This window comes from Microplitis mediator, chromosome 8 (genome assembly GCF_029852145.1).
Source record: "Microplitis mediator isolate UGA2020A chromosome 8, iyMicMedi2.1, whole genome shotgun sequence".
Lineage (NCBI taxonomy): Eukaryota > Metazoa > Arthropoda > Insecta > Hymenoptera > Braconidae > Microplitis > Microplitis mediator.
The window spans coordinates 4,876,965-4,901,660 of NC_079976.1; the positions used below are offsets into that span (position 1 = coordinate 4,876,965).

Genomic DNA, 24,696 nt, shown 5'->3' on the forward strand with positions numbered 1-24,696 from the left:
GACAAGCAATACAAGCAGGTAGTGTGTATACAAACGCATAAAAAATAAAGAAAGTAAAATGTGCATGAGCATGAGTTAAAGTAAGACAGAAGTTAAATCCCTCTCTCGTCAGAGTTCCCCTTACCGCGGAACTCTAGACTACAGTTCTCTAGAGGATCCCCCGAGAGCTCTGACTCTGTTTAGCGGTCTCCAGTTAGTGTCGGATGAGCCGGCTTGCCAGCCGGTTGTCGTGGTCCTTGTATACATCTACCTCGATAATAAAACGTGTGTGTTGGCTTTTGATAAGTGATGTGACATGTGCGATCACGGCGATAAAATATCAGTGTTGTAGCCGTCAAAAAAAATTTTTTATATCTTCTCTACAATCTTTTTTTACTCCATTATTTTTTTCTACCTTTATTATTATTATTTCTTCTTTATCTTCTTTATCTTATTCTTCTTTGTTAGTTGGCCATTTAAAAGAGTATCCCCGATACGAGTAGAAACACTACACAGCAAGTATTGCGAAAGGTCGATTTGGTAATTGCTAAAAATGTACCCGATGAATATAGATGAATGTTATCTATAGTTGTTGCTCACGTATGTGCATATACACATGCATACGTATGTATACATATATATACATACATACTAATTTAATTTTGATCGTTTTATATATACATATATTTGCTCTATATATAGATTATTATTACCGGCACAGACTTCCTAATATAACACTTGAATTTTAAATATGTTATTGTAATCAGAAATTCTTAACTTTATTACGCATACTGGATTAAGCAATTTGTTGTTATCTTTTATATCATTGGATGACATACTTAAATATTTAAATTATTTAGTTCGATTTATTTTTTCGCTCGTTTTTAAGTATAAAAATAAATACGCAATTTGTTATTGAGCTGTATCTTGTCGGGTAATCTTAATATAATAGATGGGATGGGTAGGTAACATTACATAATGTATATGTATATAATATATATATATATATTTTTTTATATTTATACATTTAAAAAATGAGTTTTTAAAATCAATCTGGCGGGTGGTCAAAATTATTATATATTTTTTCATCGGCCCGCGTTTTCTCGTTCATTCGGAGAACGCCTTCACCCAGTCGGTCCGGTTTTAAACTTGTGGTGTTCTCTCGCCCGCACACGTACGTATACGTCGATGACATCATACAGATATACATTAAAGCGTGCACACACGCATCGGCATTAACGATATGCGTGCAATGCCATGAGAGTTTAAAAAATATTATTTTTTATTAAAACAGAAATTTTTTTAGCGAAGAAATATTCGTGTCATTTTTTTATAAATAAATTTTCTTATTGCATATTTATTTTTATATTCTACTCACTATTACGTCAACTATTAAATAAAACATCTATATTGATCTCTGACCTTGTTATTTTATTTAATTGTGTGATTTATTAAATAACATAAATTATAAAATCGACCTTGAAAATTTCTAGACGAGGGTTGTATTGTATCGTATAATTTAAAATTCAAAATAAAATAAAATAAAATAAAAATGGTCGACGGGTACGATTCTATGGAGCCCGGAGAAAATGCAGAGGGCCATCCCGATTCAAATTCACAAACGAACGATCATTCATTCTGTGAAGATGATTTGGAACGTGCCAAGGACTCAAATTCTCAACAAACACCTACAACTACCATTAGCACGATCGCACTACAGAGTGGCGACACACGGCTTGTTATTGCTCTTCTTCAAGTAAGACACTCATAAGAAGAAATAAATTTTTACTACTTTTTTTATCACTTTATTTGTGTAGGCGGAGTAATCAGAATTTCTTCTTTTGATGCAAAAATATTTTTTGTCCTAGATAAGTTCAATTAAAAATTTATTTAAGATATCACACAGTTGTAAAATTTGTGTTAAATTTAACACAGATCACATGTCCCAAACGGTCCACTCAATTTTTTGTGTTAATTTAACACATTATACTTGTGTCAATCAATACTACAAGTTTAAAACTCATTAAAATCGGATAACACATTCAACTTTAGTTAAACTTAATGTACCTGAAGATCGGAACGTTTTTCGAGCAATGAAAAAAAAAAAATGCAAAGTAAAATTCTACTGGATGACTAGATTTCTGAAATGTTTCGCATATAGATGCTGATATGTCAGTCGAAAATCTTGGACTACCCCCAACTTCTGGAACTACCCCTTAAGTAGCCGAATTACTTAAATTTTTCATTTTTGTTGCGCGAAAAACATTCCGATATTCACGTACATTAAACTTACACTTGATGGTGTCAAATAATTGACACAAAATATTTAACTATTGAATTTTTATACACAAGAACACAAAATTTTCAACTGTGCAAAAGAAGAAATATTAAAATGGACATTGAAGCAGACAAAATTAGTGTTGATGGTTTTGATCAGGCAATATTGTGTTGTGGCTGTAAAGTATCATATGATAGTCAGTGGGCAGACAAGAGTCCCCGAGGGCATTGGAATATAACGTCTGGATGTCTCTCACGACCAGTCAGATCTGATCGTAGATATAATATATATATATATAGAGAAGAAGAGTCACCATAAGGTGATCTCTTCAGCGGTTTTATTTATTTATTTAGTAGTAAAGTAGAGACCAAGATCACGCCCGGTTATATATATACATATATCATAATATCTAACCAGTTTAGTTATAATAACCTCTACTCCCAACATATCGGTACTTTTTGGAGGACAAATGCACCTCCGCACTACTCAATTTCTCTTGTCTTCCTCAATGGGTCATTACACCCACGTTAAAAAATATATTTCTTCCATTGAGGACTCATTAGAATTCAACAAAATTAACGTCTGTACATAATATATTTTATTTAAATTAATATTTAAAGCTACAAAGAGTTTAACAATCCGTTAATTAATTTGTCGTACACAATATATTACGCGGACGACATTAATTGATGAAGTAAGACAATTGATTTTGGCTTATAGCCAAAGTCTTGATCTCAGTATATAACTTTATGTTTCCTTCTTCACACTGGATATGTCTGACCTGCGATCCATGCAGATAACTAACAAATATAACCGTCCCAAGATGTACGAGAAGTAAATGTATAAGCTGCAGAAGGTTTAAATTTATACTTCGCGGAGTTTCGGAAGACGATAGATAGAACAGTTCCCGGTTATACTGCTGTATAGACAGAACCACATGGGTGCTAAAATAACCCATGGATACATATATATATCTACGTACATATATATATTTATGTAGAAATAAAAAGTAACCATAACTGTACCAGCTGAACATTCGATTTGATAAACTCCATTAGTTTTGTATATTTATCTTATATTTTGTTATTTTTATTTTATTTATTGGTTTGAATTTTATTTTATTTATTTACACTGAGGCAGGATGATAGCATGCTAGCAAAATAACTTATTAATATAGATATGGCTGCAATATTTAGCAATCTTCAGGAAGAAATATCTTCAAATAGTAAAACTAATTCCAATCAACGTCGCGAGCTTATTTATCTTTTTAAGGTTCGCTTTTCCACTTAGTCTTGTTGGATTTCTCTATAAGGTCCAATACTTTGCTGACCGAGCATAGCAGGGCGACGAGTTGCATGATCAGTGTAACATGCATTGAGGTATTTTACTGCCTGGAGCAACCAACTGGATAGAAGTCCATCGTATAGTAACGAGAATAAGTCTCGTCACTTTCACTCCGTTAAGAGAAGAGAAGAGAGAGAGAGAGAGAGAGAGAAGTACCATCGATGGGTAACGCCCAAGGACGTTTGTCTCCTCATTATTTATTTTCTCTAATCTTATTAATTATCATTGACATTATTTCCATATATTTAATATCGAAATAAATTGAATTCAATTTGCTGTCATTAAATAATATATTATCGTTATTAATTAAATTACATTTCTACTTGATGGTATTTCTTCTCTGCTGGTTTTCTTCTTGAGCTGTTGATGTGTGTTGTCTTTTTTTGGACTCGAAAACTTTCTGTTAAATTTGAATACAATGATCTGATGCTATGTAGAAATTGTAGAAAGCCTGAAGAAACTTTCGTGGATGCGAAATCGTTTGGCACTGGGCCAGGCTGGTGAAAATGGAAGCATATCTTTTGCACATGGGGTCAATGAACTCTGGAGTGTATATAACTACATATAACCCTTTATTGCTTGTAATAATACTTTTGTATTATAACTTAAAGTCACACACATTAAAAATACATCGACGTAAAATCACCAGCATCATTATTTATAAATACAAAAGTATAATAACAATAATAATAATAATAATAAATCATATTTATATGTATGGTTAAATTGTAGAGTGGAGAATGGTTAAGATTAAAAGTGCTGGAAGTTTATCCGGAATTAACGAGACTCGGTACAACGGTAGATGAAGCAAAAAGACTGTCAGCTGCACATGACGAGGTACTTGTACGTCTTCAAAGTAAGCAAAGTCCAGTTGAAGAATTACTTAGACAAGCGGATCAACTAATCTCGACTCAAAGACCTCGCGCAGAAGTATATGCTGCTATGGCTGATACTCTGGGTCAAGCTTGGAGAGACGTTAATTCTCTTCTTGAGCTTCAAAAGCAGATATTAGATCATAATGTTCTTTTCAAATGGTGTGTAGTCAATAAATATTTATTATTAAAACACGATTTTATTTTTTAAAAATTTTAATCAACAAAAATAATTGATTGGATTTTTTTTTAATGTATTTTAGTCGGGCTGAAGAATTTAAAGTAAATGCCAAAGCACTTGAAAAAGCTTGTACTGATACGTTGCTTCCCATTGAGATAGAAGTAGTTAAAAAATTCCTCACTAGAATTCACGATTTAAGGAAAGCGATGCTTAGTTCGCTGATGGGTGCTCTGCAAGAAGGTCGAACTCTGTTAGATTGTCTCAGGGAAATAGCCAACGAGGGTACACTAGATTCACGACCAGATAGAATAAAAGCCGACGCTAATAACGGTAAAAATATAATAAATCCTTATCCATTTCACGGGGATTAAATATTTAATAATTTTATTATTTATAATTACAGCTGTTCTTCAAGTTGAGAAGTGGTTGGAAGAATTACATGACCAAAGAACCCGCATCGAGCTGTCTTTTACTAATAGAAAGACTCAATTAGAGCAGTGTCTAGCCTTAGCACTTCTTGCCACTGATTTACGGGACCTGGAAGAAATAATAAACGATCGGATGGCAGCCCTACGTGCCAGCAGTGACCAACTGGGCGATTCTTCATCAAGTGCCGGACTTTTGTTGTTTGAATTGAAAAAATTACAGCTTGACGCTAAAGAACTGCAAGAACGTTCTTTGAAAATAACTAAATCAACAGAGAGATTGGTATCAGCAAAACACTTCGCAGGTGAACAGGCCACGGCACAGGCTTACGTGATCCTCGAGACCGCGACGGAATATGTTAATGAGTTAGATCAGTATGAAGGTTTACTGAATCGAGCGATAGCTTTCTTTGAATCTGCACGATCAGTAAGTCACTCATTTTATTAATATAAATGTTTACTTTATTTTAATGATCATAACACTAAAAAGATGACACAGATTTAAAATGTTTATACTGTATCTTTATTTTATTTTTTTTTTAGGCATTTACAAAATTAGATCAGCTAGAGATTCAATTAGCAACGACCGAACATCCTCCACACTCCCCACAACTTGCTCGTTTTCACGCCCAAACTTCAGCAACGCTCACGGAAGTAACTTCTAGTCCGCTTGCAGAGGGTTATTCTCTGCTCGATGTCACGGGAAGAGGAGCGCCCGGTGCAGAGGTTTAAAAATATTTTTTTTTTTATATTTACATATATTCTCTCAATTACTATTATATATCCCACGTATCCATTTTAACGATACGTTTCATTGACTCGTCACGCCTACTAAAAAAAATTTTTCCTGTAACCTGCCAAACCTTCTCTTCATCGCTCGTGTATAAATTATGTTATTTTTATATATGTATATATTTTATTTTAGGGTGTTAAGCGAACCGTCGAAGAGTTGGAAAACCGGAAGATACGTCTCCTTGAACGTTGCACCGCGCATAAGGAAGAAAATGTCAGGATCACAAAGGGCCTGGCGATCTTCTTTGAAAAATACGAAGAGTTGCGATCGTGGCTCAATGGCATTGCCGATGCGTTTTTACGCGGGCATCAGGACATGGGAAGTGATCTGCCGATGGCTAAAGACTTTTATAAAATGCACTGTCAATTGCTGGAGGACTTGGGTAAACGGGGAGACGAAATTGATGAAGCATTGTCGGTTTTGTCGGGTACAATTATGGAAATCACTGACGAAAGACAACGAGTTGCGCAGAAGAAACATGTTGAAGATCGTGTCGATGCCTTGAGAGACTCCTGGTTGGATTGCAGGCATACTGTCGAAGCGAGACTTCATCTTAGTGCTCTTTATGTTGACTTTCATGAAGCAGCAGCTGCTTTGGGTAAAGAACTTGATGAAGTTGAGAACGAATTTAAGAAAAATTCCGATAATGTCGAGGAAGGGAAAATTGATAATTTAGAAAAACGGTGGAATGAATTGCGACCTCTGTACATGAGACTGACTAGCTGCGGATCAGTATTTTTAACAGAAGCTGATCGGGTAATTACTTATGTTAATTATAATAATAATAATAATTATTATTATTATTTAAATTTCAAGTAGGTTCATTAACACATTTGCTCAATTTCAGTGCACTGATGCGTACTTGGACATCCTGCGTGCACGACTGTGCGTAGAAACGACCTTGGAACGCTTCGCTAACAGGCAACTAACCGTGACTGAATCATGGGAGAACTGGCAGACTTCGGTTGTTACAACAAGGGAGCGAAAAATTGAACAAGAAAGACGATTTGAAGAAACCACTAAAACACTAGCATGGGCATCTAAGTTTGGCGAACAGCTGTATCCCATCATAACGTCTGAGTCTATTAAACCATCGGTTATTCTTCAGGATCTTGAAAGCACGCAGCTGGGTATTCTTCCAGAACTTAAGAGGGCTGTTACTGAGTTAGACGCGAGGATCAAGAGCGTTGAAAGTTTCACGAATGGAGGTCATTATTTTTTTATTATTTATATTTTTATTGTTAACTAATACATATATTTTTTATATTTATTTAGATGACAACGTGAGCGAACGAATAAAAGAAAAATTATCAAAAGTTTACGAGCATCTTCGAACGACCGCGACTGATTATCAAAATTTGTTAGAATCACTGATCTCTATTTTCGATGATCTTGTCCAGGTAATTTATTATTTATTTATTGTTATAGAAATTATTAATAATAAAAAAAATAATTAAAATATTTTAGATTGAAAATAAAACAGAAGAAGTAAATGAAATTCGTCATGATTTAGAGAAATCAACGTCAGGATTTTTAACAGAATCAGGTCGAAATGATATACGAATAAAAGCAGAAACAATAAATAAAATACGTGACTCGATAACGGAAGTACTTAAAAATGTTGAACCGGCAATTGATCAAGTGATATCGAGAATTAAAACTCAAGAGCCTGCAGAAGCTGCCGTGCAAGAAACAGAAAAATTAAACAACGTTTTTAATTTAATTTCTGCGAGCTGGGAAACCGTTTGTACGGATACTAAATTAAAATTCGACAAACGTTTGCTTTTTTGTAATTTTGCTGATGACTTGGATCGTATTGACGCGGATCTTATGCATTTAAGTGAACAATTAGCCGGTAGTGCTGAGTCAGGACATCGTTTTACTGGTGACTCTTTGCCAGCGGCTGAGGCTGCTTCTTCGGCTTTTTCACAATTCGAAAAAACAGTCACGGTATTAATTATTATTTTAATTAAATTCAATTTTTTTAAGAGTATATTTTTAAAATTATTATTTTTTTATTTAGATTTTAGAGGAAAGAATAAAAGCATTTATAAAATCAACCGAAAATAATGTTGAATTAACAACACCAGAATCAGCACCGGTGATAAATCGTGAGCTTTTTAAACTTCAAGAGCGATGGGATCAATTAAAACGATTGTCCGAAGCCACAAGAGAACGAATTAATTCAAGTATTGAGTACTTCAGGCTTCTTGAGGAGGCTAAAAATTGGTATCGAGACGGAAATAAGCTGATGATTGTAATAGCAAGAAAATCATCATCAGCAAAGACCCCAGAAGAGGTACTGGAATGCCTGACAGCGATTGATGGATACTTGAAACCCGGCGAGGAACTTCAGGAGAAACGTATTGAGAAAATTCGTGATTTATCAACAAGAATCTTTGGTACTGATCGGCTACCGCAGTTCAACGAAGTCGTTGTAGAAAATCGCGAGACCCTAGACTCGTTTGCAGTGATAACATCTGAATTACGTACATTAGCACAAAACTTGAAAAACTCAGCGGATATTTTCGAAGAGAAACAACGTGAGAAAAAACGCGAAGAGGAGGAATTGAGGAAATTAAATGTTGCTAGGGCAGAAGCACAGGCTGCTTACGAAGCAGAAATCGAACGAAAAAAACTTGAAACCATTATGGAGGATAAAAAGAAACAAGAACATGCGTTAAAAAGTTCTGTATCTGCACAAACCGAGGAAGAGCTAAAGGTAGTCGAAGAAACGGTAACCTCAGCAGTTACCACTAAAGAAATAATTATTCTGCAAAAGGTAATTATAAAAAATATATAACAATGAGTTCATATTAATTACCGAAGAAAGTTTTGTAACTTTTATTTACATTTTTACATCATGTATTTATTTACTTATCATTTACAGACAGAAGTAGAGGAAGATTTACCGGTTCTCATGCCGCCGATTCCATCAGTTTACAATCAAGTGAAAGAATCCACTACAAATATTAAAAAAACTCAAGTTGAAGAACTTGTTTTACCTGATCCACCTAGATTTATAGTGCCGCTGAATGACTCGACCATTGAGGAAGGCAACCGATTTATCTTTGAATGTAAATTAGAGCACGGAAAACCAAAGCCCGAAATTATCTGGTACAAAGACGGTATCTCGATCCTCAATAATCCGGATTACTTGACGAGTTATAATGAAGAAACTGGTCAGTGTATTTTAAATATCGAGGAAACATTCGCTGAGGATTCTGCGAGATTTATTTGCAAAGCTTTTAATACCGCTGGAGTCGCTGAAACTGGAGCTACGCTTACGATAAAAGGCACGTTCTTATCATATAAATATTTGTTTACTTTATTTATTAAATATTTTAAATAAATATTACAGAGACCGCACCAGAGCAACAACTAAGTCCTCCTACCTTTGTGAAAGAGCTGCTGCCATCAGTTGCCACTAAAGGCTCTCCTCATTTCTTGTCGTGTACAGTGACCGGTAATCCTCTTCCGACAGTCCAGTGGTTCAAAGATAACACCAACATTGAAGACTCTTCTCCCGATTACGCGATAACGTACAATAACGGCGAGGCTGTATTGAAGTTCACCGAAGTATTACCGGATGATCGCGGTGTCTATACATGCAAAGCGAAAAATAAACTAGGACAGGCGTCTACTTCAGCAAACTTACAAGTACAGGGTACGTTGAATTAATTTAAAATTTTATTATGATTATGATGATGACGAAGTCTATCTCTCCCTAAAAAAAACTATTTTTATAGCAGCCGAAATAGATGAAAAGAAAACAGTGGAAGTGATTCAGTCAAATGGAATATCCAGTTTAACTCCAGAACCCAGTGAAGAAAGTAAAGAAATAATTTCCAAGGTCAGTTTTATAAAGGAGCACAAAATAATTCAAGAGTCACGAATAATAAAAGTAAGTTATTTAACGTTTGTACCATTGCAAGTACGTCTGGGCGATGATTATTTATAGATTCTCTGGATTAAGTTACGAGGGTAGTAGTAGTCAGTAAATAAAAATAAAAATACGATAAAATAAAATAAAAATTAGTAGACTTAAAAATGTTGATGAAATAAAAGTAATAAAATAAAATTGTATCAAGTTAACGTTCTATTGTAGATTGAAAGTCACACTGAAGAGATGGGAGGGAGTGCCAGTCACATTATACCTGATGCTTCTGCTCAGGAAATAACAACCTCCGTTAATCAGGAAGAAATTGTTGTTCCTGTTAAGGTTGAAACCGGTGTAGTTAAGAGTCCGGAGATGCCAGAGCTCTTTAAAGTGCCCGAGCTTATTAAACCCAGTGTACAATTACCGCTTAAAGATGTACAAGTATTTGAAGGTAATACTGTGAGACTAGACTGCGTGATTATCGGTCAGCCTGAACCTGAAGTAAGTATCTTATAAAATATATCCTGTTTTATATAAATTCTGTAATAAATACTCTCTATAGGTAATTTGGTATCACGACGATCAACCGGTTAAAGAATCCGCTGATTTCCAATTGCTATTTCAAGGTGACAGATGCTCTCTAATTATTCATGAAGCTTTTCTTGATGACGCTGGTAAATATAAAGTAGTTGCTATTAACAGTCAAGGTGAAATTTCAAGCCACTGCGTTTTATCAGTTATACGTAAGTTTATATTTCTATTAATAGGCGATACTTATCATCGTAAATTTGAATTAATTATCGATAATAATTTATAAAATTTATCTAGCATCTTCGGAAGCTGCCAAAAAGTCCACAGTTGGTACTGCGCCCCAGTTCGTTAAATTAATAGCCGACGTTTTGGTATCTGAAGGTGAAGATGCGATTTTCGAGTGTCAAGTAACCGGAGAACCTAAACCAGATTTGAGATGGTACTTCAACAATGAAGAGATAGTATTTGTTCATGAAAGAATAACAATGACACACGATGAGACGGGTAATTGTACTCTGAAAATATCATCGACTACGGCTGAAGATAAAGGAAACTATGTAGCCAAAGCGATAAATCTTATTGGTGAAGCCAAAGCAATAGCCCGACTAGTAGTTAAACCAGCGAGCAATGAATCATTCAAACGGGAAGAATTGATTCCGATGGAAGAAAAATTTGTCGCTCCGTCATTTGAAGAAGTTTTTGAAGACAAACGTGTTGTCTTGCCGGGAGTTTCTACTAAATTTGAATGTATTGTTCATGGGAAGCCGACTCCAAAGGTAACTAAATTGTCTGCTGATGAATTTTACCAAAGAATTTGAAGGCATGATAGTAAGAATTTCTGTTATAATAAAATCTAACTAAAAATTATTTTGGATGGCTTTCAAAGCAATTAATTTGTCATCAAGATCGACAAGACTTAGTGTCTTTGGCTCGATGTGGATCTCGAACTCTCACTCTAGATTTGGTGGATGCCAAATTGTACGAACTAACATACAATACTTGTGCTCCCTTATCCCGTATTCCTAACCGAATTGATTCTTTACTATACCCTCGGTATGTATCTCTGGCATCAAGGCGCAGTGTCGTGCTTGATGGTTTGTTAGAAGCATGTGGCTGGTAGTGCTCTTAATTATTACAATATTTTTTGTAAGTTTATTACAGCATAACGCATGTTAACAACGGCTATAATAGAGTCTACTCCCCAGTATCATCAACCTAATGTCGTTTTTTTAGATCCAATGGATGTTCAACGAGAAACCTGTGCACGGAAAAAGTTTTTTAGTGTCTGTAAGTGGTGACAGACAAGTTCTAACGATACCGGAAACAAGTCAAGAACACGTGGGCTTTATCTCATGTGTTGCTGAGAATACTGCGGGCAAAGCGACATGTACTACGCAACTCGACGTTAAAGGTAAATTTATTTATAATTTATTTTAATAATAATTACTAATAATTTTATATATAAATATGATCTAGTATAATTTTAATTTTAATAATTATTATTTTTGAGTAACAGAAGTTTGTACTGTACGTCTTGTCTCGTTGAAGATCACGATTACTCTGTATTCTGTTTTTATTATTTGTATTGTCGTCTATCCTAGATGGAATTGGGTTACATGTTATTCGGCTCGACGTTGCGGTTCGAAAATAACAACCAAGCCGAGTGCAATGGTGCCACGGAGAGTTATTAATATACACACTACTGGTGTACTTCCGAGCGAACGCTTCATTCACTGCAGGGTCGCATAATCATAAGTGGACAAAATAGAATTTTCAGCTTCTGGTATTCCATGAAGGTCTAATGCCTCGTAAAAGTTATTCGCACTTGTTAAAACTCTTCCAGTGGACTAGTTAAACAGTAGTAAAAAAAAGGAGTAAAATAACGTTACTCAAACCTCTATATATTTACGCATATTTATATGCACTGAATTTATTGATTTCATTTAAACATTACGGAATATTAACGTGGGTTTAAACTAGTTTCAAATCCTACCTGATTTTATTTTATTTGACGTCTGCAAACTATAAAAAAAAAAGTTAAATCTAATCTTAGATTTAAAAGTTTCCATTTGTTTGCAATTTTAAAAAGTTATTTGTTTTATAAACTGGTTCCTTGATAAATTAATCATCGTGAGAATGATTTAGTATTTCATTAATCACGATTATGATTTTTATTCATCTTATTGCTGTCATTAATAATATTTATATATATTTCTAAATATATATATGATTTGAATAATCTAATCGTCAATGATCTCTAGGTGATTGTAATTTTTTACGTCGTACAGACGTTGCCCATTCCTGAAGAACTCTAAAACTCGTTTTCCGACGCACGCAGAATTTGCGTTATTTTTGTCATCATCTTGAACACAGTAGCAAGGTATAGAAAGAGTTAGTAAGACAGATTGAGACGAGAACGAGAAACAGAGAGAAAGCATTTTGGATCAGTGTTGGCTTAGAACAGAGTCCGCCGGTCGGTTCGACGATCCCGACGTAGTCTTCCCGGTGCTAGGTTTCCTATTCGAACGAATTTAAACGATCGTATATTAAAGTACGTGTATAAATATACGCTTTGAATAATTATCAAGTGATCTTGAATAGTGTCACGTGGTGTTACAATCCTGAGGTTCGTTTTGTTAATCAAATTACATTTGTCTTATAAATTAAATATAATCTTTTATATAATTAACGTATTATTGTACTATCTCTTGGAGATGATACTCTCTAGATTGGGCTGATGAGTGATTTGTGAACTAAGTGTTTACTGACGAGTATGTAACATTTAGGAAGAGGACGGGCAGCTGCATCTAATTTTATGTTGCTCGAGCATTCATTTGTGCTTTTGCCTCTAGCATAAATAACTTTTGTTCTAGTGTTTTCTTAATTACTTTCAATTATAATTTACTCTAGAACCAGCTGTAATTAATTAGTTCATTAATTAATTTTTTTACTTCAAACTGTTCCAGAAATTGTGTAATTTTTTGAATAATTTATTTCTTCTCGACTGTATTTTAATTCCCTGCTGCTGAGGAATTTTAAAAGTAAAAAAAAATATTTAGTAATTATTATTATTATTAATAATTTGACAATTTAAAATGTAGAACAGGCAGCTTAGATTTCTTCAAACCAAATCTACACGCTGGTGGTCATCTCAATTTATCTCTGATTTATTTGTACGATACTTTGGTATACTGCCAAATGTCCGTGGCTCCAAAAGCTTCGTGATATTAACACACGCTGGAGGACTAATTCATAAGAAGTATCATATAAATATTATTATTTCTTGGAAATAAAAGAAATAAACTGTCGCAGTATTTAAAGTAAATAAATATGAATAATTCATTGGCGCAAAAACAAAAAATTAAATGTATGTATTATACACATACATTTAAAAGTATTTCTACAAGTCATTAGAATAAATATAGCAGCTATTTGCACAATAATTAAATTATATTGATCGGCTGTGATTAGTGGACGTGATTAAATTAATCAGGGCAGCGTAACTATTAATAGAGATATGATTCAATGAAATAATAGTATGAAGCCATCATCAATTTATTTTTATCATTAGAGTGTCAATGTAATTAAAAAAAAAAAGTTATATATTTTTTAATCATTTTAAGCGTCGAGATGATGTTCATTATTAGGCATAGAAAGTTTGTAGTCTTAGTTGTAGCATTTCAATGTCTCTTGTCCATCATCAGGTGGTGAAAAGAAGCCAAGGGAAGAGACGAGGGTATTCCTGTTGTGTGGACAGAGAATAATAGTGACTAGACAAGGGCGTGTGCTTTGGCTGTGCCAAAAGGTTATTGCCAATCTATTGATAACCCCGATTAATCATGATCGTTGTTGTATACAGGAGCTGAAGAGACACAATTTACAACGGCCAAGGGGGTGGAGGACGTAAAAGATAATTTGTTACCTCTTGGGGACGAAATGCAGGCTACGAGCAGTACCGAAAAACACTTCATCACCGAAAGAAGTACATTACCCAGTGACCAAGTGGATGAGAGCAGTCTCACCAAAATGTCATCCTCTTTCTCTCAGTCGTCAACGACTAAATCCTGTTGTACTAAAGAATTTAAATCCTCAACGACATCGTCTAGTGTAATTACTGAGCCGCAGTTTAAACCAGCACCGGGTAATGTTGTTACAAAATCTCATGTTGAAAGCAGAGAGTACAGTTCTCAGCAGAATGGAGGCCCGCCAGTTGTCCAGGTAAATATTTCATAGTTTATATTTATATGAAAAGCGATAAAGTTATTTTTATTTTATACGATTATGATTATGATGTTTGAAGAGACTTTTAAAATTTTACTCTTGATATTTAATTTGTTTGAGTGTTTAACTTTAGATAAAAATTCTCAATGACGAATTATTTAATTGCTCATTCATGGAATCCACGAATTACGTTCTATTATAAGACTGTTTACTCATTGTTGGTTTTATGGTCATTAAGTCGCATTAGTTTTACTCGGTTTTTTTTTGTTTGATGTAAATCTATAGGATAATATTTACTTTATTTTTATAAATTGATAATAATTTATTATTTTTTTTTTCTTGATATTAATCGTGAGTCTTTGAAATTTTATCAGAGTCACAAAGTCGAAGAATACGAGCAAATTGTTCAAGATACCCCAGGTCAACTGCGACAAGAAAAAACCAAAATAGTAACAGAGGGTAATGTTTCGCTGAAGATGCAAAAGCCGATGAGGAAAAATGTCGCTCCCAGATTTGTATCACCGTTGACGGGAATGATTGTCGATCAGGGGCATGACGTTGTCCTTGAAGGAGTGATTGATGGTTAGTTCAAAATAAATGTTTAGTAACAGCTAAACAACACCGATTATTTATAGAAACTTTTATTGCATTAATTTTTTTAAACGCCCAGGTTTTTTAATTTAATTTTTTTTTCTTTAGGTTTTCCAACGCCAACAATCACTTGGATGAAAAACGGCCAGGATATAAAAGAAGGAATAAGGATAACGTTTGAGCACAATCATGTGCGACTTGAATTGAAAAATGTAAATGTTAGAGATGCTGGTAGATATACTTGTACGGCTGTTAATGATATTGGAAATGCCAGCAGTACAGCAGATTTAGTTGTTAAAAGTAAGTTATTATCAATTTAATTTAAGCAATTTATCTAATAATTAATTTTTTGTAGAAACAATTTTCCCGCCGGTCTTCGGAAAACGTCTTCAAGCACAAGTAGTAAAAAAAGGCGACCGCGTATTAATGGAAGTTGAGATAACAGGAACACCAGAGCCAACAGTCACGTGGTACAAAGATGACGAGCCTCTGATTGATGTTGATGGACAACTGAAACAAATTGGAAATTGTTATTTATTAATTATTGATGCAGGTAAAAAAATAATTAGTATTTATTTATTGCAGTGTAAAAAATTTGCGGAAAAATCCGGAATCGTATTAATATTAAAACTCCGAATCAGAGTGCATGTGGATTGAAATAAAATCCAGATCCCTCCGAAATCACTTTGTTGAAAAGACAAACTCCTCATTTACTTTTTATGTGAAGTGATTTTTTTTAAACTCCGGAATCTGAGTAACGGAGTAAATTCAGATTAAAATAAAATTCGTAATCACTCCCGATTTTTTAGTGTAATATAATTTAAAAAAAAATATAAATTAACAATTTTTGTTTATTAAAAAGCTGAAAAACGTCATGCTGGCAAGTATATGGTTCATGCAGTAAACGCTGGTGGTGAGGGACAAAGTATAGCTGATTTTGCAGTCTTTGAGCCAACTCCAGATACTATGGTAGAAGTTCATAAAACAATTGTCTATGAAAATGTTGCTGACAAAAATTTAAAGGTAATATTTATATTTATATTAATAAATTTTCACTATAAATTCAAATTCTATTCATTTTTTTTTACGGTTATTAAAGAATTTAATTATTTTGACTTTGACAATTTATTAAAATTTATTGTATTGAAAAAAAAAAAAAAAATGATAACAGTTGGAAGAAAAGAAGAGCGAACTACCATCAGCAGCATTAACAGCCGAGCATATAGCGACCACTACAATACAGCCAAGTTCAACATTGAAAACATTGAACCCGAGCTCTGGGTCAACTCCGTCCTCGAAGATACGTAAAATAGAACTGATAGGACAGAAAAATGGTCAGCATACTGAAGAAGTAATTGAGAAAGCAACGCGATCTGAAATGATATCATCGACGATAGAATCTCACCAAAGTGAGACAAAGTCTGAGCAAAAGTTCCACATGAAGCTTCAACATCAAGCTCCGGATTTGTTTGGTACTGACACTCCTGCTGCTCCTACTGTGACGACTACAACCACGAAAATCAGTACTAAGGAAACTCAGAAAGGTGGAGAGCCTGTTTCAACTCGCACTACAGAGTTCATGGAGTCAAAGACAACTGAAAAGGATCTCGCTGAAGAGAATGAGAATGTAGAGACGACGACAATTGCCAAGAAAGACGCATTGAGTTTCTTTGAATCGATGTCCAAAGACAGCGAATTGACACCGAAAGGCCCCAAAGCCATGATCAAGCTCACGGAAGAAGACAAAGATGGAAACTATGATGTCAAGGTGGACAAACTAACGAAAAATTACGAACGATCGACTAAATTTGAAGAGGTTAAAAAACCAGTTCCTGAAGCCCCTGCTAAAAAATCTGTTCAGGATATTTCTCATAAGTTTGAAACTCCAGTAATAACTAAAGGCGTTGATAATGTTATGATTGATTTTCCCTACGACGATTATAAATTGCCGGCTCTTAATATTCAGAGAACTGTTCTTGAAGACACAACAGCATCGGGTTCTCCTATTCATGGTACGTTAACTATTTCCCGGCTTGTTGCTCAGTCTGAGAGCGCTGAAAAAATGTTATCAGGTTTTAATCTCGTGCCAGAGCCTCCGCCAGAAATTGGCTACATGCCAAAGTCCGAGGAAGAAGTTAAAAAAGGAATAGATGTATCATCAAAAGCAAAACAACTTCAGGAATTCCATAAAAAATCCGTTGATGCTCCGATTGGTGGCGTTAAAATTTTCCCAAGCGCTCCGCCAGTTAAATCTCAAGTTTCTCAAGTTAAAGAAACTAAACCAACGACTTGTATTCCGCCGCCGTTTGAACTCAGTGAGTCGAAAGAATTTTCTAAAAAAGAAGTTGTCGAAGAGTGTTGTATTAAAAAAGATATACATAGAAAAGAAGATATAAAAGTGTCGACAGCCAGCCCAGCGCCTTTGTCGCCGCCAAAAACTGAGCAAACAGACAAGTGGTGGTCATCAACGTCTGACTTGGAGACACGTTCTCATATATCAACAGATTTATCAGACTACCGGTGTCAATCTGGTGCTTCTAGTCAGTTTGAAGGTCGTCCGTCTTCACCAAAACCATCAGCAGACGGCATTGCAATGGAGAAATACTGGGCTAAATCAAAGACCACTGAAGCTAATAGAAAATCTTGGCCACCGCAAGCTGCTGGTAAAGAGACGACTAAAACTTTTACTAAACGTGAGGAATGGAAAGAACCTGAGGTTGGTTACAAAACCTCTACGCACGAGAATAGGGACGAAGTTGAAGAGATTCCTGGCGGAGGAATCACTAAAACTCATATTGAGTCTACCAGCAGTTTGGAAACTCGATCATGGAGTACACGTGAGAATCAAATACAGCAGACAACTATTGAAAAACCTACTCCACCACCTCCAAAGCCTATTATTAAACCAGTAAGAGTTCCTTCACCGCCACCGAAACCAGCTCCAGCACCAGCACCAGTGACAATGTACAAAGCTGAAACAACCAAAGTTGATCATATTGTAAATTCCGTTCAAGAGAAATCTATCATGGAAAAATATTCATCTGAGTGTGAGTTCAATAAGACAGAGTCAATGGAAAAAATGAGTTCTTATGAAGAATTAAAAGCGCCGGGATTAGTTAAAGCTATTTCACCGAAACCAGTCGTTCAACTTTATCATCCTGCTGGAGATGCTCCAAAACCAGAGCCGATCAAAACGTTCCAAGAGTCAAAGTCGATGTTCAAAGGTACTTTGGCTACAGCTCCAAAACGTCCGGTTGTTCAGCTTTATCATCCGTCAACGGAGACACCAAGAGAGCCGACAATTATTTTAGAACCAGGTCCACCACCAGAGATGGGTTATGCTCCACCGCCTCCAATGTGCGAGAGAAAAATGGAATGCTTTGAAAAAACAATGGAAATGTCAGTTCACTCGCACAAGAAAGAAGATGCGCCTCCGATTCCTCCAAAAGATGCGAGGAAAACTCCACCGCCTCTTCCAGCCAAAAAAGTGGAGCCATTCACCTGTCCTCGAATGTGTACTGCACCAGCGCCTTCTACTTTTGCCAGAGGTCAATTTATTGAGTCGGACTACGAATCCGACTTCGAGTCATGCAAATCTAAATGGCGAGTTTGTGAAAGTGAAAACGATGAGCCTAAATACAGAAAAGTCCAAGCACCAACACCAAGACAACCCAGGCCTAGATCAACTGAGCCCGGACCATTGCCTCCATCTAGCTTTGAAATACCGCCTCCAGAATTAACTGGACCACCTAGACCTTGTGTCACTCCTGATTATTCAACTGAACACACAGCATCAACTACCAACAAAAAAACCAGCTCAATGATGAGTAGACACGAGAGAAGTGCTAAGCAACAGCAGCATTACCAAAATCAAGGTTTCCCTCAGGACACTGCTGTCAATCTTCCTAAGCCAGGATCTCCGCCGATCTTTGTCCACCCAAAAACTACTCCCGAGCCTCCGAAATCCAAGACCAGAACTTTCCAGCAGGAGAGCGGGTACATGGCTGATACTGATGAACCATTTTATCAACGAGAAGCAAATACTGTTATTCAAAAAACTTGCGGCAAAAATGACGGCTCTTCAATGTCATCGAGTTCTTACGAATCAAAACAATTTATGGAGAGCAAAACTTTCATGAGCTCGTCGTCAAACCAACGGAGAGAAGAATCATCTTCTTCATTTTCATCTTGTCCGACTGTTCAAACTCCAGCTTCTAAAGCGCAAATGCAACGAAGTTGCTACGAAAAATCATACATGTCTTCTGCACCAACGAACACTACTAGATCGTTTAAAAATGACAAGGTTCGGGATTTAAATGACGTGTTTCGTGTTGAATGTTTTGTTTTTTTACTTAATATAGAATGACCACTAACAGTTTTGCTTTTCAGTAAACTAGATTTTTTTTTTTTTTTAACTGCATTAGTATTTTTTTTTTTATTTCATGTGTTCTAGAGTGATTGAGTATAAATTTTTTCCAGTCAGTAACTTTTAATTATTTTTTTTTAGGAAGAAACAAATTATTCCTGGTCGCAAAATCAAAAATTAAATTCAGCTCCTAGTCCATCCAGATTCGCACGCGGCGAATTTAGAGAAAGTGACTACGAGAGTGATTATGAAGGACGTATTCCACCGCTATGGAAACCCCGCGGTGAATCAGATATCGAGGATCATTCATATAAATCCGTTAAATCAAATTTGACAGGTAAAAATAAACTTACTAAATTTTTTGATCGCATTTTTGGTAGAGAAAGAATAAATAATTAATGAAATATGTATTATATACATTGTAAATTACTATATATTATTAATATATATGAAAAAAAAACCTTAATTAATTATTTTGTTTGAAGTAGATTCGCATGAAGGATTAATATTGAGCTACAGCACGAGCGAATTTAACTTTAACGATAACTAACTTGTAACTGCTATCATTTATATATTTTTCCAGCTTTCAACTACTAACATCCACACTAGTACTACTATTCTATCACAGGCAAGAACGATATATTTAACTTCAGGTTACGTTGCTTATACTTTGCTATTGTCTTTATTTATTTTTGCTGGCTTTTTATGCATATCATTTACAATAATCTATAACTTACTATCAATCTAATATAATAATATTAATAATCATAATAATATTTTTTTTCTGGTATAAAAAAAAAAAATTCAATAAATACTATTGCGTAAAAAATTTTTATTTTTATTAGCAACCCATTTTTTTAATTTTTTCACTGACATATATCACAATTATTATTTATTATTGTTATTATTATTAAAATATATTTATTTGCGCTCGCATTCGGCTTTTGCATTATTATCATACTCGTGGTACATCATCACTTAGAGAATCTCTCGTAGGAAAACCGATGAAACCGCAACCCGAAGTCGCGGTACCGCAGTCATCGTGTATGGCGAAGAAGATGGAGTTTGAAAAAATGGAGAGAGAAAATAGTTGTGTTAAAAAAGATGATAAAAAAACACAAGTGTCACCGCCAAAGCCAATCCCGATGCGTCAAAAATCTGTTTTACTGCCGGGATCACCACCTGAGATAGGCTTTGAACCACCACGGCCTCATTCATTTTACGAGGGACATTCTGGAGTCCCGTCTTACCACAACTCTGGAACTGTTGGTACTGAGTTGAAAAAGACTGTGAGGATGGACGAGTCGACTGAGACTAGTCGGCGAATTGTTACCGTCGAGCAAACAAGTCGGGTTATTAAATTCGGTGATGATCAGAACTTTAATCATCAACAACACCATCAGCATCAGCAACATCATCAGCAACATCATCCTCAATCAGTTTTCAGAGTACCAACACCCAAGAAATTTATTCAAGGTCACTTTAGAGAATCAGATTACGAGAGTGACGCAGACATTGGAAGAATAAGACCTAAATGGACACCAGCTGAAAGTGATACTGATGATCCGCAGTATCGTAAAGTCCAGCCACCGAGAGCCTCAAGTCTCCCTCCGCCTCGTGAACCCGGTGAGAGAGTTGTCACTCCGATGGAATTTGATCACCCGCCTGTGATAATTTCGGAGTCGCAAACATACGAGGAGCATTTGCGTCAGCTTCAACGGGAGAGTGAGAAATTGAAACGGGAGAACCGTAAGAGCTACGATTGCTCTACATTGCCTTTTGATAACAAAAAACAAGAAAGCAAAAAGATAATTGATAATCTCACTGATTTCGCGGCACCACAATACGGATATATTAGTAACCGTGACATGAAGAATGCTGCTAATCGTAAGAAATCTTCATATATAATATATATACATACATTATTTTCAGATTTATTATTTTTTTTTCTTCTTTATAAATAGTTTATTCATTTATTTATTATTTGTCATCGCTTCGCATCACGGAGATTAGATTTAGTTCACTTCACTTGGTGTTAGTCTTATAATTTTTCTTCTGTTTGTTATTTTTTATTCACATTTTCTCGTCTACACACGTATTCCTATTCTAGTTATTTTTTATCTCTATCTCTGTCTCTTTCTCTCTCTCTTTATCTCTTTCTTTATATCTATCTCTGTCCCTGTTTATACTGTTGTCTTAAAATAAATTGGTTGTCAAGTCTAAGTGGATTATTCATTAGACGTAGCTTCGAAGCACATGACGGACATGACAAGCAGCTTCAAGGCTAAAACCGAAAAATTCGTCAAAGACATCCAGTCTGATCTCAAGCACCAGAGCAAGCCAATTCTCAAACACCCTCAGGATAAGCAACACCATCAGGATACTGATGATTCTCAAGCTTATCGGGAAGAAAAACGGATGTCACAATATGGTAAAAAACTAAATAATAATAATCTTTTAAATAAGAAAATATTATTTTAGTTTATTTTTATAAATTCAACAAAGAAAGTATCAATTAGCGAGAATTAAATCCAGGAACGAAACACATCGATCCGGACACCGGATTGATCTACTTCAAGTACGACTTTGGCTACGAGTTTGGTATCGTACTGCCGGGTGAAAGCAAGAAGACCATTGCCAGTAGTAACAAAACAATCCAAGGTCAACGACGTCCCAGTGATATTGACGTACCGATTTCCCACGAGTTTACAACAACAAATCGTCAGGAGAATGGATTCACTCGCACGCCTTGGCAGTCCAATAACAATCACCAGCAAAAAAATTACACCCCAAGTAAATTTACCAGCGGGTCCAAGACTGTCAAGTGGGAACCAACATCCGAGAGCGAATTTTCCGAAGCTGAGGACTCTATTCGACGAAAAAAACGTGGAGTTATCCCTCCACCGCCGAGTTTATTGATACCGCAGAGTCCCAGCTCGCCTAGATGGGATCCAACAACACCATCGCCGATGTCGCTCAGCCCCAGTCTTCCCAGCTTCTCGCCTAGACACTCGAGCGCTACTACAGGACCACCAAGCAACGTTGACTCCTTCGCAGGTATCTCATAGCGTATTCATCCCCTCGAGTATGATTTGAAAATAAAAATAAAAAAAAAATAGGGTACAGTACAGAAAAAATATATAAGTAAATAATAAAATCCATTCATAAAGTCATTTAATTCGCATTAACCTCATCTGCAATTGGAATCGTCTTGGGTATCTTTTGCCTGCTCAAAAGCTTCGACTCTTTGCTACGCCGCAATTAAAAAAAAATTACATACATATATATATTTATATACATATTAAATAAAATGGGTTGTAAATTATAACATGTAGGCTCTATTGGTGAATGTTTCTTATAGTGAGGGAACGGCGAAAAATTCGTGGGCCCACGGTTGCTCGGAATTACTGATTGAGTGTCTTCCCCCCGGGATGTAAGGATGTTAAGTCCTTGGTGCTAAATAATACCTTGGGTTTATTAATTTTGTAACTTAATAATTTACAGAATCACCCTGGCCTAGTACCAACGGAGTCTCGGGTCCAAAAGAAATTATACAGCCTTATTTAGATATTTTACCAAAGAAAGCTCCACTTTTTATTACGGTATGTTCTGTAAAAATCCCGACGTCACATTCTACTTATCAATTACTCATGTCATAATAAATTAAAATTATTTAATAGCCACTGCGAGATATCGCTGTCGTAAGCGGCCAGACAGCAAGATTTGAGTGCATCGTTCAAGCAGAACCGCAGCCCAATATCCTGTGGTCCAAAGACGGAAGAATCGTCGAAAACTCAGTTAACTATGAAGTTTATTACAGGAACGGAGTTTGTCGTCTTGTTATACCCAGTGCCTGTCCATGTAAGTTTATTATTAGTGCAATTTTATTTACTCTTCATCCTCATTTAAATTTATAATAATAATATTTTTTATTTTATTTTAGCTGACGCTGGCACGTATGTTTGTACTGCAACAAACAGTCTCGGTTCAACGGCAACATCATCATCACTCCAAGTCCCAGGTAATAGACGATCTATCTACGGCACTAAGTAATGGACACATGGTTTATTGGGTCTCCAGAATTAAAAAAAAATTAGTTATGGTGTTGGTGGTGGTGGAGTTTAAAATGAAGCTTTCTTGTATATCTATACCTACTTTCAATTATCTAAAAAAAAGATCCAAGGATACAAATAAAATGATTATTTTTCCGATTATATCAAATACTTTCGCTAAAAAAAAATTCTTCGCTTATGTAGACGATAAATTTTTCTTTATGTAGAGAATGCGCCTGTTTTTCCGTATACTTTCTTTAATTATTTCAAAATTTATGCTTTGATGGATGGTTAAATGTGAATGAAAGTAAATCTTGAAGTAGATACACTAACTTTAAATAAATAAATAAATAAATAAATAAATAAAATAAACTATCCTCTGGGATTTATAAATGAAATTTTTTATAAGTAAAAATAATTACCGTCGTACTTAAATCTGCGTGATTAAAATATTAATAATTACAATTATTTGTTCTCTTTATCGCTTGTTTTAATTTATTTATCAATATATTTCTCGATAAATAACATAAAAACTAGCGAAAAAAATGCTTAAGACACTTGATTTTTAACAGATGTGATTAAAAATATACAATAATAATTATCTAGTCATAACTGCGCACACAGTTAAAAAATAATAATTAAAAATAAAACAAAGTAACGATTTAATAAAAGCTGTAATCTTTAAATCTTCGTTACTGTTATGTAAATAAATGTGTGCTTACTTTGCAAAAATATTATTGGGTATTATGGTGTAATGTTATTTCCTTCATCCTCTCTACTATTTACTAATACTTTTTTTTTCTAATATTTTTTATTTATTTATTCATGAGAAAGAAATTATGCAAACATAACAGATATGACAGCATTACATTTCTTACAAAACACGAGACAAATAAAATTAACAATTACGTTTAGTGTATGCACAAAAACACTTTAGAATAGCAGCAATCGTTAAGTGGTACTACAGTTGGACGAATTAAAAGTGGCAAAAGAAAATAAATTAACATAATATAATCCCTGACTCTAGCTTAGCGTAGTTTCATGCAGCAGCTCTAAAAATAATAAAGTTGTTTCCCTGGTTGAGAAATTCGATTCACTTCAATAGGATTTGATCGGAAATTTCCGATTGAAATCTATCAAATCCTATTCAAAATTTTTAATCGGAATGAATCGGTTCCAATCG

The 24,696-nt window shown here is 35.0% G+C and overlaps 1 protein-coding gene across 13 annotated transcripts; it reads left to right on the forward strand.

Annotated features, from left to right (window-relative positions):
- The first annotated feature begins 185 nt into the window (after positions 1-185).
- LOC130673771 (muscle M-line assembly protein unc-89) lies at positions 186-24,255 on the forward strand. 13 transcript variants are annotated; one of them, XM_057478967.1, is made up of 32 exons: positions 197-327; positions 448-519; positions 1,473-1,735; positions 4,334-4,635; positions 4,737-4,984; positions 5,058-5,506; positions 5,623-5,805; positions 6,005-6,628; positions 6,720-7,080; positions 7,148-7,272; positions 7,340-7,822; positions 7,896-8,654; positions 8,763-9,168; positions 9,234-9,539; positions 9,622-9,776; positions 9,981-10,253; positions 10,315-10,495; positions 10,581-11,059; positions 11,517-11,694; positions 14,143-14,501; positions 14,879-15,086; positions 15,204-15,395; positions 15,451-15,648; positions 15,958-16,118; positions 16,267-19,398; positions 19,603-19,798; positions 20,458-21,348; positions 21,701-21,892; positions 21,997-22,518; positions 22,966-23,063; positions 23,142-23,322; positions 23,405-24,255. In XM_057478967.1, the coding sequence occupies exons 3-32, from the start codon at positions 1,532-1,534 to the stop codon at positions 23,512-23,514; spliced, it is 12,156 nt and encodes a 4,051-aa protein (XP_057334950.1). In that variant the 5' UTR covers positions 197-327; positions 448-519; positions 1,473-1,531; the 3' UTR covers positions 23,515-24,255. The 13 variants fall into 13 exon arrangements, 11 of the variants coding, with proteins under 11 accessions (XP_057334948.1, XP_057334952.1, XP_057334949.1 ...); XM_057478968.1 differs by having other exon boundaries at positions 448-510; XR_008990936.1 differs by lacking the exon at positions 23,405-24,255 and adding an exon at positions 22,823-22,894 and having other exon boundaries at positions 186-519; positions 23,142-23,185.
- Positions 24,256-24,696: the final 441 nt, after the last annotated feature.